We start from the raw sequence: 12,823 nt of genomic DNA on the forward strand, positions 1-12,823 counted from the left end.
AGGAGCTCTGGCCACAATGGGAAGACGACCCCCCACTGGCCACCAGCTGCAGAACGCAGGCCCCCTGTCGAGGCCGCCACACCTCGGACTGCTCGGCACTCAGGAGGAGCCCTAACCCTAACCACTAACTCACTGCTACACGTACAGCAGGTGAGCTCGAGGCCCAAGGAGAGACCGGAGGGGCAGCACCCAGGACAGGCTCTGTAGGCACAACATCACAGGGGGTGGCCGTGGAGGGCACAAGGAGGTAGTATCCAAAGGGAGAGAAATGCCGACAAGAACCCATGCCCTTGTCAACACTCATCCAACTGCCCTGGGGAACCTGAGAAGTGGGCAGGTATGGATGCTGCCCGCCCCCCCCCGCCCCCCGCCATGCACATGCTTGCACACACAGCCGGGCCTTCTGGGCCGACTGGACCCACTGAGCCGAGGGCGAGAAGACAGGGCAGCCACCAGCGTCCAGGGGACTTCCGTTACAACCACCTCGCGGTGACCTCTGGGGTTGTGGGTGAGCCTCCCTCTGCTGTTCCTGCCTCTTCCCAAAAACACGTCTTCAGAAACTAAGCAGCACGCACAGTGAAAAGGGGGGACAGGCATGCTGACACCACTCACCCAGATCTAGGTTTAATGCGGCTTTCTGAAAACCTGAAGCCAGGAATTATTAATGAGGAAAGTTAGGAATAGGAGGACGGGGCCCAACCAAGACGGGGGACTGGATCAAGCCCCCCTGAACGACCCCAAAGTGCCCCTCATTATGCTCCCCGTGGTTTCCTGCCAGCCACCCCGGCAGCGAAGCCTCAGCCCTGTCCTTCAGCTGTGGGCAGATGTCCCACCCCGGTGGTGCCAAACTCGGACCACACCCGCTCCCCAGCTGTCCACAGGGCTGCCCCTCCTCCCCCTCAGCATCAGGTCTTCTCAGAAACTTCCTAAAAGGGGGTGCATGGAAGTAATCCTTTGTTTCAGAACATGCAAGTGAGAAGACTTTTATCCTAACCTCACAGATGACTGATGGTTTGTCTGATGTGAAGCCCATGTTGGAAATCCTTTTCTGACAGCATCTTGAAGACTATATTTTCTCATTTCTGGGTTGGAATTTGTGTTTGGATTCCTGGTGTTTTGTTCTGTCTTGTTCTCTCTGGAAGTTTTCAGAATCCTTTCTTTATCCCTGGTGTTCTGAAATGTTGTGGGAACAAGCGACATTCCCTGTGTGGGGCACCGGATGAGCCTATTCAATGCGAACTCACAGCCTGCAGTTCTGGAAACAGGCTGAGCTGCTTTGATAACACCCTCCTTCTGCTTCCTGCTCTTTCTGGAACTCCTCTGTGGCTCTTTGCTCGCTGCTCGGGCGCTGACACTCTTGCACTCCCGGGGTACATCCCTGACTTTCTGTTCTACTTGCTGGGAAATGCACCCAATCTTACCTCTTATCCCTTGGCCTTTTAATTTGCTCTTGCATTTCTAATTTCCAAGCATTCTTTTTAATTCTTTGGATGTTCCTTTTTTGTGGCATCTACTCTTTTCGGGGCACAGAGTCTTTAGCCTCTGAGGAGATGAGTGATGCCCTGCTTTACGTGCTTGCTCAGAGTGTGTGCCCTTTTCCTTCCTTCCCTATCTAGCTCAGGCATTCCTCAACGTGTCTGCGGGTCCCTGGCTGTCCAGTCCCATTTCAAAGGAGGCACCGAAGAAAGCATTGACGGTCCCATGTGCTTCACTGGGGGCCATCTGACTCCCTGGTGGGAGCATGGGGGATGCCCCCATGTCAGGCTCTGCAGGTCTTCTCTCTGAGGCTGCTCAGACTCTCCTTCTTCTGCCTGGAGGGTGGGGTCCTGGAGACAGACCGAGAGTGGGGAGGGGGATCTCAACACCATGGCTGTAGGATGTTCTCAAGGCTTTCCTTGCCTGACAGTGCCCCCTGGTGCATAGTCCTGTGACTCATGCCCTCAGGAGGGGTGGGGGTGGTCCAGCCGCTTCTGAAATACTCCTCCAGACCTCCAATTACCCCTTGGGAAGTTCCTAGACTCCACCAGTCAGAAGCCATTCTGAGCTTCCTCAGGACAGCTGGTCTCCCGCCGGCCAGGTCTCAGCTCTGCTGAGTCTGCACCCAGTCTACCAGCAGCCGTCCCAGCTTCCAAAACCAGATGGTTCCAAAACCATCTACTATCATCCCATCCCCCATCTTTGTCTCTGAGGGCTTCTGCCTTTCCACAGTTCCCTTGGCTCTCACTTCAGCAGGGCTGGGGAGGGAACAGGGTCCATGCAGAAGTCCAGTGTGTCCTATTTAGGCATCAGGGCCAAGTGCAACCCGGAATGCAGGCAGATGGCTCCTGGCTCCCCTTCCCTCGAGAACCCACTATGCTCTCCCCTTCCTAAAGACCCTCAGGAGCACCTACCAACTGAGGCCACACCCACTTCTCCATGTGTCTGAGAGGGGAGTGGTGAGGCGTCTGGGCAGCCTGGCTAGTGCTGGTCCATGCCCTTCCCTGGGTCCCGTGTGGGGCCCAGGGCCTCCGGCACAAAAAGGAGCTTGCTGGCATTGTCAGTCCTACTCATCTGTCAGCAGGACTTTCCACCCAGCTCAGTGGATTCACAGAGGCAGCCCCTGCCCCACCTGGACGCACCTGTACTCAGCGGTAGGGCCGGCCAGCCTCAGGGGAAATGCACCCTGCTGGCCTCCCCCAGGCAGCCCAGTCCGCACCTCGGGATAACCCCTCCCTCTGTCCCGTATGCGCAGACAGTCAGAACACCATGGGCTTGACCCTACCTTGAGGGTCAGCGAGTTGTTCCCTGTCCAAGGACATGGGCTATATACCCCATTCCTGGCCCAAGGCTTCCAAACAGACACCGCTGTCTCCAGGGAGGTGCGCTCAGAGGCCAAGGGCAAAGCACAGACCTGTCAAACCTGTCGGGACCCTCAACCCAGAGCCTGGCTGAGGTTGCTAACTGGGTCTCACATCTGCACAGCAGGAGTGTGGCAGGCAGGGAAGGCTCAACATGCCTGCTCAGGAAGGGGGTCCCCTCTGACTAGCCTCAACTGCCGCTATCCACAGTCCACCTGCACAGAGTTCCGAAACCACGTGGAGAATGCTTGTGTGGCCCAGGGAGGTCCCTACCCCACCTCCCACTGCAGCCACAGGCAGAGTTCCTATCTTGGCAGTGACCTGGCCCCTGGCCCCAGGCCCTCATGGGAGAGTGGGCACGAGTGGACAGTAAGCTTTGAACAGGGTTACTATCTTCATGAAGAACCCTGAAAAGCTGGGGGCGCCTGGGTGGCTCAGTCGGTTGAGCGTCTGCCTTCGGCTCAGGTCATGATCCCAGGGTCCTGGAGTCGAGCCCCACATCGGGCTCCCTGCTCGGCGGGAAGCCTGCTTCTCCCTCTCCCTCTGTCTGCCGCCTGCCTACTTACGCTGTCTATCTCTGTTTAAAAAAAAAAAAAAAAAAAGAACCCTGAAAAGCAAATACTTAACTCAAGGTCAACCATGTGGCAAAATGCAGACCCCTCCTCTTGGTGCCCCCTTAGAAAGGTACTCAAACACTGGCACCTATTATGAGCCAGACACGGCTAGTCACATGCATGCAGCCAGGGACGAACACGCACCTGCTCTGCAGAGCTCAGAGCCCAGCGGGGAACCCAACACAAGCACAAAATGGACATGTTCCCCTGAAGACCACCACACTGACAGGTGCTACGAGGCAGGGGGTAGTCACAGGCTGCCTAGAATCTCCCGAACAAAACTGGGGGGGGAGGGAGGGGGCTAAAATAAACGAGCTCAAAGGTGGACCAGGGAGGACAATAAAAGACCTTTTTCATCTGGCAGAGAGTCCAAGACCGAACTGCCAATGCCCCCCAGCGCTGGCAGACGTAGGAGTACATGACATTCCTGTGGCTGTGGGGGAGGGGCAGGGACAGCAGGTGAGCCACCGTGCAGGTGGTCCTGCTGGCAGCAGCACGCCCTGAGGCCTCTCGTCCTTGGGGCAGGTGCGTGCACTCTGGAGGCAGGCTGGCTATTCTGCAGTGCAACTTCCACCAAGCGTTCGGTCGGTTCCAGGCTCCCGGGGAGGACACTGCACCAGTGTGCACCCACAGGACCCCTCTGGCTCCCAGGAGCCCACAGCAGGCATGTGGGGCAGCAGGGCAAGGACCAGTAACATAACGTAACAGACACACACACACACAGTGGCTCTCTCCAGCACTGTGACCCCACTCGTTTTCATGGGGACCATCTGGCCCCAGACCCACCTGCACGATCACCTGCGCCCTCTGGTGGACACCGGCCCCTTCTGCTCACAGCCGCTCCTTCAAACCCTCGTCCTGCTCCAAGTCCCAGTAAGCTGCCACTAAGTCCCACTGCGGGCCGCATGGTCTGGACCTGCTTTCTCCACCGCAAACGCCCCCTCAGCTCAGAAACACAGCAGGTGTGCAGCTCAAGCCCGTGTCAGGAGGTCTGGAAGGCAGGTGGGCGGGGGGGCAGGAGTGGGGTCAGCTTGCCAGAGGCCTTGGCAAGTGGGCTGGTGGGCTCCAGAGCGGAGTGGGCACATCAATCCCCAGCAGCTACTCGACCTCTCTGGGCCTCCTCTTCCAGTGTGTCCCGAGGGAGCATCTGACCACAGCTCCCGAATATCCCCGGGGCACAAGAAGGCTGGCTGCAGGAGAGGAGGGTGCCTGGGCCTCTGAACACACCCTGCGAGGGACGGTCTCTGAAACTAACAGAACTGAGGTGACAAGGGAAAGCCTCCGGCGAGCATGGCCGTGAGCAGGAAACTGGAGTGTTCCCGCCATGCAGTGGCCAGAGCAAGGCAAACAGAGGGCACCAAGCACTAGCTGCGTCCACGGTCTCGCCACCTCTGTAACACTGCGTCCAGCCGCCCGGAGGGAAGTCCTCCACCGTGCACGGTGACCACAGCTAAAGGAGTGAATAAGAATCACCAATCAACACAGCACTCTGAGACCGCAATGAGCAAGTCAGAGGAAAGATCACAAAAACTTATGTCAGAGGAAGACATAAAAATAGGCTCAGCCCCACTACCAAAGAAACACAGACGACAGCGGAATTATGTCCCAGCACACTGGCAACCCCCCGCCAGAACAGGCCTCTGGCCACCGAGCAGGCAGGAGGTAACCGAATGTGTCACCAAGGGAGGGGACAGCGGTGACTCCCCTGGTAAAAAATCAGCAGCCAGGACAATGGGCCAAGATGGCCCTGTGACACTGCTCATGACCACCACCTAACCACCACCCACAACAGGAACGACAGCCGACCTGAGATCAACAGTCACACAGGCTGGGGGGCGGGGCGGGAGGCCCATGGCACCAGAAGCAACGTCCAGAATACAGTCACCCCGTTTTTGTTTCAAACAAACAAAACCAGGAGAGAACATTCCACGTGTCCAGATCTAGGGGTGGGTGTGCCCCTGAGAGGGAAGTGGGCGGGGGGAGATGGGATGTGGTGATCTTCCTCCTCTGCTGCTGGAAGGTGACACATATGTGACTTGACTTTGAGTCTCTTTCTACGAAGAAGAAAAGCATTACATGCAACAGCACACAGCAGAGCATCCAGACAAACTTTCGTGAGGCAGGCAAGGTGCGAACACCTCTAATATAGCTCATTCTCTCGTGCGGTTCTCAACGACGCAAGAAAAAATGCCAAGAAACGCAAGGAAGACAAAGGAGACAGGGAGAAGTGCCCGGTAGGGAAGCCAGCCCAACAAGCCCCACTGTCTTCAGCCCTTCATCGCCAAGCTTCTGAAAAATCACGTCTTCACTCCCTGGCTCCACCTCCTGACCTTCCCTGAGGTTCAAACACTCGCTCGCCCATCCCTGCCCCCCAACACACACCAAAGCAGCTCTTGCTAAGGTCACCCTCAGCCCCACACTCTTCGGTCCGGTCCAGTGAGTGCAGGCCCCCACGCACCAAGTGCTCCCCACAGCTCCTCCCAACCGAGCACCCAGCTCCTTGGAGCCCAGCCCTGCACCTGCCCTTCTCCCTCCATCCTCCCTTCCTCTCCCCCTGCCCAGGCTTCCCCAGGCCCACCTCACACCTCAGCTCCACCACACGGACATACCAGGGCACCTCCAACTCACCATACCCCGAAGGACAACCAGACGTGCACGCCTGCGTCTCAGTAACAAGGCCGTGCCCTGCCCGCTCATGTCCATGCGGTGCCTGGCCCCCATCTTCCCCCCCAATCTGAAGCCCACTGTCACTTCCCTCAATTAATTCTCAAACCCAGCGAGAGGACCTTGGAACAGGCTGCAGCATGGCTGTGCCGGGCTGAACTCCAGTACCCAGGCTCCTAGTAACTCAGGCAGCTTCCTACCCACTCTGTGCCTGTTTCTGTCACCCATAAAATGGGGCCACTATGAGAACCCCTGAAGGCATGCACTGAGGAGGGTAGGAACAAGGGCGCCTGCCACACTGTCATCTCCATCCCCACCTCAGTCCCCCCAAGCGGATCCTGACACCTGCTGGGACCCTGAGAGGTGTCCTAACTGGCCTCCTTCATGAGGTCCTGGCAACACAATCCTCTCCCTGCGACACCTGGAGGGGTCGTGGGAAAACACAACGGGGCCACGCTAAGCCCCTCTGAAGGCTTTCTGATGTGCTTAAAACAGGCCTCACCTCTGAGAGCCACCTTGAAACCTGTCCCTCCGGCCTCACGGGAAGCACCCACTCACGCCCTTCTTGCCCACCACGCCCCACGCCTCCTGTGTCCTTCAGAACTCATCACCCCCCAGTGCCTAAACTTCACAGGTTTAAGCATACTTCCTCGGGATCACCCCCAGCCCAGAGGACCCTCTGGCAGCCCGTGCCTCAGAGGAGCTCCGCCGTGGGGAGGCCCCGTCCACAGCACGGTCCACACAGCCTCTCTGCTGCTTGCAGCTCTGCCTCGAGATGGATGCCGTCACCACTCCCATCCACGGCGGGGTCTCGACTGGTACCAGCCACAGCTGGGATGGAGCCCTGGCTCCAGGGGCCCTGGCGAGGCCCCTCTTACCATCCACTCCCTGCCTGGGGGAGTGCCAAGGGCGGCTCAGCCGGCAAGACTCGCCATGGGGGCCTGGCCCCGGCACACAGACTGGCGGCCTTGGCAGTGAAGGGAGGCCTTTGCAGGCCCGGCCACCCACAGGCTGATGCACAGCAGCAGGGAGGTCCGGGCAGGGCTGCAGGGGACCAACAGGCCGGCTGATGTTCACTCCGCCTGCACCGCACTAAGCACTACAGACACTGTGCTGGGACTGCTGTGGTGTCAGGAACGCGGCCAAGCCAGTCATGTTGTGTCACCTTCCGCTACACTCTGCAGCCTACATCCCCGCCTCCGGAAACTGATGTTTCCAGGGATGGAGACACACTTGGAGAACTCTGGTGCTCTCCGGTTCATACGTGCCACGGAGGGAGAAGGGTGAAGAAAGGGGGCGATGACTGGGGCAGGGAGGGAGAGTTTACTGGAAGCAGGAAGTCAGGGACAACGTCCTGGTGAGGGTACATCCGCACCGAGACCTGAGTGATGTAAAGGGACAAGCCAGGCAAAGGTATGGAGGAAACAGCAAGTGCCAAGACCCCAGGGCACAGAGGAGCCGGCCATGCAGTAGGCAGGAAGCCAGCAGAGCGGCGGGGCAGAGCGGAGCAGGGGGCGAAGGCCTGAGAGTCCAGAATCACAAGCTGCCACGGAGTCTGGTGCAGCAGAATCCCAGGAGGCCCTGGAGGCCATGCCACGGCCGATGTGCTGCCACAGAAGGCCCTCCAGTGAAGAGGGGGAGACGCAGCAGGGCGCCAGCCACGATGCCATGCCATGGAGGCGGCCCAGGAGCAAGACGCCAGGTGCCCACAGGGCTCGTGTGCATGGCCAGAACCCAGCAGACCTGGGCTGTGCCTTGGCGGTAGAGCTGACCTCCCAAGGTTTGGAGGAGAGAAACCAGAGACGCACGGCTGCAGCTGAGCAGGCCAACGAGCAGTACTCGCTGAAAGAAGGCCCACAGGGGCACCTGGCCGGGGAAACAAGGAGCTCGCTTGTAGACACACCGAGTCTGAGCTGAAGACTGGCCACATGGGTGGAGACACGCGGGGCAGCAGGCACAGGACGGGAACTTGGGACACGTAGGAGGCAGCGAGCCTGGTCCAGCCAGGGCACAGGCACAGCCAGAGAAGAGTCCAAGGCTCACAGTCGTGGGAAGACAAGGGGCCCACGAAGTCCTCCAAAGACCTCTCAAGAGCCCAAAATGACACGTCTAGAAATAACCCCTAGCGACTCGCTATGAACGCCTAGCAAAAGCGGGGGGAGCGCTGGCTCCTCCATTCTCGGACAGCTCTTAGAATAACAGCAAACCCTCCCTGGAAAGGCCCTCCACCGAAGCGGAGATGGGAATCGTTCCCACCCAACCCTTCCTGCTGCTCTCATCCCCCTTCACACTGCACCCGAGCAGAGGCCTGAGGCAGCTCGCTGCTCTGCTGATGTCTTCCCAGCAAGGCTCTGCATCCTGAGCACCCCCAAAAGGAGGAAGAGCCGCCCCCACTGCAGAACAAGACTTGGCTCTGGCACTGGGGCCACCTACACGGCTGGCGGCTACCCGCTGCTGATGGCAGGGACTTCTCTGCCCTCAGGGCCAGACACCCAGGCATGGAGGGACCCCCCGCTTCCAGGCAGGCACCACACACACCTGGGGGAAAGGCCTGGCCCACGGAGGGATGCCAGGCAAGACTGTCCTGCTTGAGAAAAGCCTTTGCACATTCACTGAAAGCTGGATGGTCACGACAGAGAATCATACCTGCACTAACAATGTGAGGGCCTCATCTTCTCCAAGGAGTCCTGACTCTGGTTGCTGACCACGGCCTCATCACTCGGTCCCCACAAGCAGAGGAAATGAAAGGCAGAAGCTGCTGGGCCTGCTGAGGCTCCAGGGTGAGCTGGGGACAGGGAGTGGAGGGAGCTGCCTGGGAAGGGGCACAGAGAGAGCAGGGGACATGGGAACCCACATCCTGCCCTCTGCAGCCCAGCAACAACCAGGCACTGCGGTGAAAAGCCCAGGTCCTGGTACTTCAAGAGCCAGGGACCCCGACCCAGGGTGAGGCTGTGCTGGGTGCACGCTCTTCCCTACAGCACTGACTTTAGGACCCCACCCCCACGGTGGCGGTGGGGAGCCTTGGCCCACCCCAACCAGCCACATGGCACAGATCGCTAACTTGGCAGCCCTTCCAAGAGGCGGTGTACGGTCCCCACACCACGCACGCGCACGCGGTGCACACCCTCCATGGTGCGACACGAGGGTCCACGCACGGACTCCTGCGAGTGCTCAGCACACTCCATTCACAGGATCGTCCCCATCTGTCTCCTCCTTTAAAGTACAAGGTCCTTTTTCGTTAGGAAACAGTTCTGAGTTAGTAAGCCTGCATTTTCTCACATTTTAAACAGATCTCCTTGTGTGTGTGATTTTTCTTCCACTTCCTTTTTATCTCAAAGTGGAAAGGACTCTAGAACTATGTTTCTCAAACTGTAAGCTGAACCCACTAATGTGGGTTGTAAAATTGCCTTGCTGGGTCAGATCTTTAAAGAACACAGAACAGAAATGACCACTGGCGAGTGCACCAGACTAGTCTGTTTCAGTTACACACACAGACCACACACAGTGTATTCTAAGTCACATTATAAAATGAATTTCATGATCACAAAGTTTCAAAAGAGTGTTCTGGGACAAATGGTTGCTGCGTCTGGCCTATCATCCGGGATGATCTGTGTGGGACACAGGGCCTCGGCAAGCCCACCTGTTGAGACCCATCTACTGGAAGGTGTACATATTTTGGGAACAACAAAACATCCTTCTGCTGAAGAGGCCATTCCGGGCGGCAAGAGCAGCAAGCACGCATGGGTTGGCAGCAGTCCTGAGGAAAAGGGATTGCTGGGCAGACAAAAACAAAACCACGCTTACAAATAAAACCGATGGAAAATGCTTTTCAAACGCAACGCAGTTAAGTGTGTTCACTGAACCGGTGTTTTTACAAGCTGGCCATAAACTTTAAATGAGGTCTGCTATTTTTAGAGCTGCTTTTCAAATTCTGCTCCAGACAGTTATTCAAAACTTCACTTAACAGAAGTTATTCCAAAACATGTCTTACAGAACAGATACCCCAACACCACCCAGACTCCTAGACAGCTCTGCAGTCGAGGTACCCGTGGGTTTCCTTCCTGCTTCTGCGGGGGCCCTCAAGCATCATCCCATGACTGCATTCCCCATCCCTGGAACTCTGCCCATCCAACAGGCTGTGGAGCCTTGAGGCTCCAACACCACATGCTCAGGGAGGGGATGCTACCCAGGGCCCAGGCCCCTTCCTCCCGTGTCCTCATTCCCTCCTAAGTGGTTATCAGGAAGCACAACACTCTGCCTTTCATTCAGGTGGCCTCAGCTCAGTAAAAGTCTGGGATCTGCCACTCTGTGCTTTGGCACCAGGACGTGGGCACCTGGGGCAGCTGCTCTCTCTGCTCTGAGCCCAGCACCCAGCTCCTGGCCTCCTTGGATCAGGTCCTTTCTGATAACCAAATCTGGCCCCTAACCCAGGTGATCCTGCTTGAGTCTTTCCCCAACACAGATGATCAGAAATCCTGGTGTCGCAAACCCAGGGCCCGTCCTCCATCAGGTTAGGAAGCTGTGTTCCCAACAGCTGCCCCAAGCAGAGCGAGAGGGAGGGAAGCTAGACCATTGTTCACAGGCAGAGAAAGAAGGAAGCTGAGACAGGAGGGGCGAGCCAAAACCAACAGCAGGGCAGCAAGGGGACAGCCACCCAGGGCTCCTCCTCTGTCCCGCAAAGCCTCCACAGGACAGAGGAGGATACTGCCTTGTGCTGCTGTCCTCAGAGAGCTCATACGGAAACATACGAGGAATATCACAGGGCGAACGCACAATTGGTTTGTTCTTCACATTTTATTGTATGATTTAATAAATAACTGGCCAAGGATGTCATGACCAATGTTACCCTGCCACACCCAGGAGAGAGCCACTCAGAGTCCACTCCGCACTCCCAGGTACAACAGCACCAGGATTCTCCTTCCCAGAGGCCAGCCTGGGCCCAGGGGTTGCTGGTGAGGCCACACAGCCCCCCGGACTGCAGTGGAGGGCAGAGCAGTCCACTCAACCTTGCTGAGGAGGTGGGGTGGGCACTGCCGACCTGCTGTGAGCAGGCTGCTGCCGGGTTCCGTCTCGGGGCCAGTGTCTGGACTACAGTCACAAAACGGGCCAGCACCGTGCCACAGGGGGAAAAAGGGGGAGGCCACCAGGCTCTCTGAGTAACAGGGAGTCAGCCCACTGTCGACAGCAGGCGCCCCTGGAAAGCAAGGCAGGCCAGTCTGGGAAAGGAGTCCAAGGCGGGAGGCAGTCTGCAGCCCCCAGGCCCCAGTGCAGCAAGGTCTGACGGTGCAGAGCCGTCTCACAAACACTAACCACAGCTCCTTTCCAAGTCGGAGCCTGGACAGAGGACAGAAGACTCGGCTCAGACAGAAGCAGCGAGGAGGCTAATCCAGACAACAGAAGAGGGGGACTTCTAGCGCACGAAACTAAAAAAAAAAGACATTTTAGGTGCTCCCCCCACACCACCAAAACAAAATTTAAAAAGCCCAACCAAACAAGAAAACTTGTTTTACTTAATTAGAAAGAGGTCAACAGGAAAGGGTGGTGGGTGAACTGTACTTGGTCACTGAAGGACGGAAGGAGCGACCAGGACTGGAAGGATGCTCTGCACCATGAGACGCCTGCCCCTCAAGATAAAAACCGTAACTCACAATTTCAAAGCCCTTCTAACAATTAGGAAAATACAAGCAGCCATGAGAGAACTGTGCTGACACATCAGAACTAGAGAGACTCAGCGCCTGAGGCAGAGGAGCTTAACCGTAGAACCAGGCCTCGCTGTTCCCTCCAGAAAGGCGCATGAGCGGCTGGTGCGCCTGGACTCAAAGACCAAGACTGCTTTAATCCATAAACTCTTCTTCAAACACGTAGGACTGTAAACCCTGCCGGCCACCCAGAGCAGATGCTAGGGAATCAACTCCTTAATTCTGAGAGCTGGTAAACAGAGGGAAAAATCAAGCATTTATCCTGAATTTCCTATGTTGATTTGGGATATCTTGGGGTAACCAAGTCATCGACAGGAGGTCTGTGGTCAGAGCGCTGCGCTCCAGGCTGCCTGGACACAGGCACGCGACCTTCAGCAATGTGTCTACACCACCTGCTCTCTCCCTCTCACCTAATGAGGAGAAACAAGACACCAAGTAAACAACAGCCTGTGCCCAACCCCGACCTCAGTGGCACGTGGGGACCACGCATAGGCTGGGCTCTGCAAAGGGAGGTTTTCTGGCCAGCACAAAGAGAGACTCCTGACACCAGATGTGTCCTGAATCGCACTCCCTCCCTGCCCATGGCCACTGCCAGAACCTATCACCTCTTGTGAGGTGAGGCCAGACCCCATGCAAGGATGGCCTGGAAGGACATCCTCTCTGCTGGGCCCAGCACCCTCCTGCTCCTGGAGTGCGGGAGGAGGAGGTGCTCAGTGGCCAGGCAGGGCCCCGTCCCTTCATCTGTCCACTCGCTCTGACGGGGCTCAGGGTCTGTTTCCGTCTCCCGGGCATCAGGGCTTCAGGGCGGCATCCCCAGTCACCCGGGGTGGGTCAGCAAGCCGGAGAAGGCACGGCCACGGTATCCTGAGCTGCCACAGTAGCCCACTACAAACCACAGCTCCCTTCACCAAGTGGCTGCTTTGATGCCCCAGGCCCCAGCCTCTCAGACACCTCTGCAGGGGCCTGGGTGACTCACCTCCACACAGGATGCACAAAGAAAGCAGCCTCA

At 57.5% G+C, this 12,823-nt stretch overlaps 1 protein-coding gene across 8 annotated transcripts in view; it reads right to left on the bottom strand.

Moving 5' to 3' along the window:
- Window positions 1-12,823, bottom strand: part of MOB2 (MOB kinase activator 2) — a 78,309-nt gene that overhangs the window by 42,495 nt on the left and 22,991 nt on the right. The window contains exon 1 of one of the 8 annotated variants that reach the window (XM_081797579.1): window positions 4,238-4,435. The exons of 5 other annotated variants lie outside the window; for them this stretch is intronic. Coding sequence is in view for 2 of the 3 variants with exons in the window: in XM_031036798.2 (XP_030892658.2) it covers window positions 1,422-1,510 (89 nt within the window). In the remaining variant the exon portion in view is untranslated. Of the gene's footprint in view, window positions 1-994; window positions 1,152-1,421; window positions 1,813-4,237; window positions 4,436-12,823 lie in introns of those variants that run through there. 2 more of the 8 variants (XM_031036798.2, XM_031036797.2) reach the window with 2 other exon arrangements.

This window comes from Leptonychotes weddellii, chromosome 11 (genome assembly GCF_054177405.1).
Source record: "Leptonychotes weddellii isolate Sample4059 chromosome 11, ASM5417740v2, whole genome shotgun sequence".
Classification (NCBI taxonomy): domain Eukaryota; kingdom Metazoa; phylum Chordata; class Mammalia; order Carnivora; family Phocidae; genus Leptonychotes; species Leptonychotes weddellii.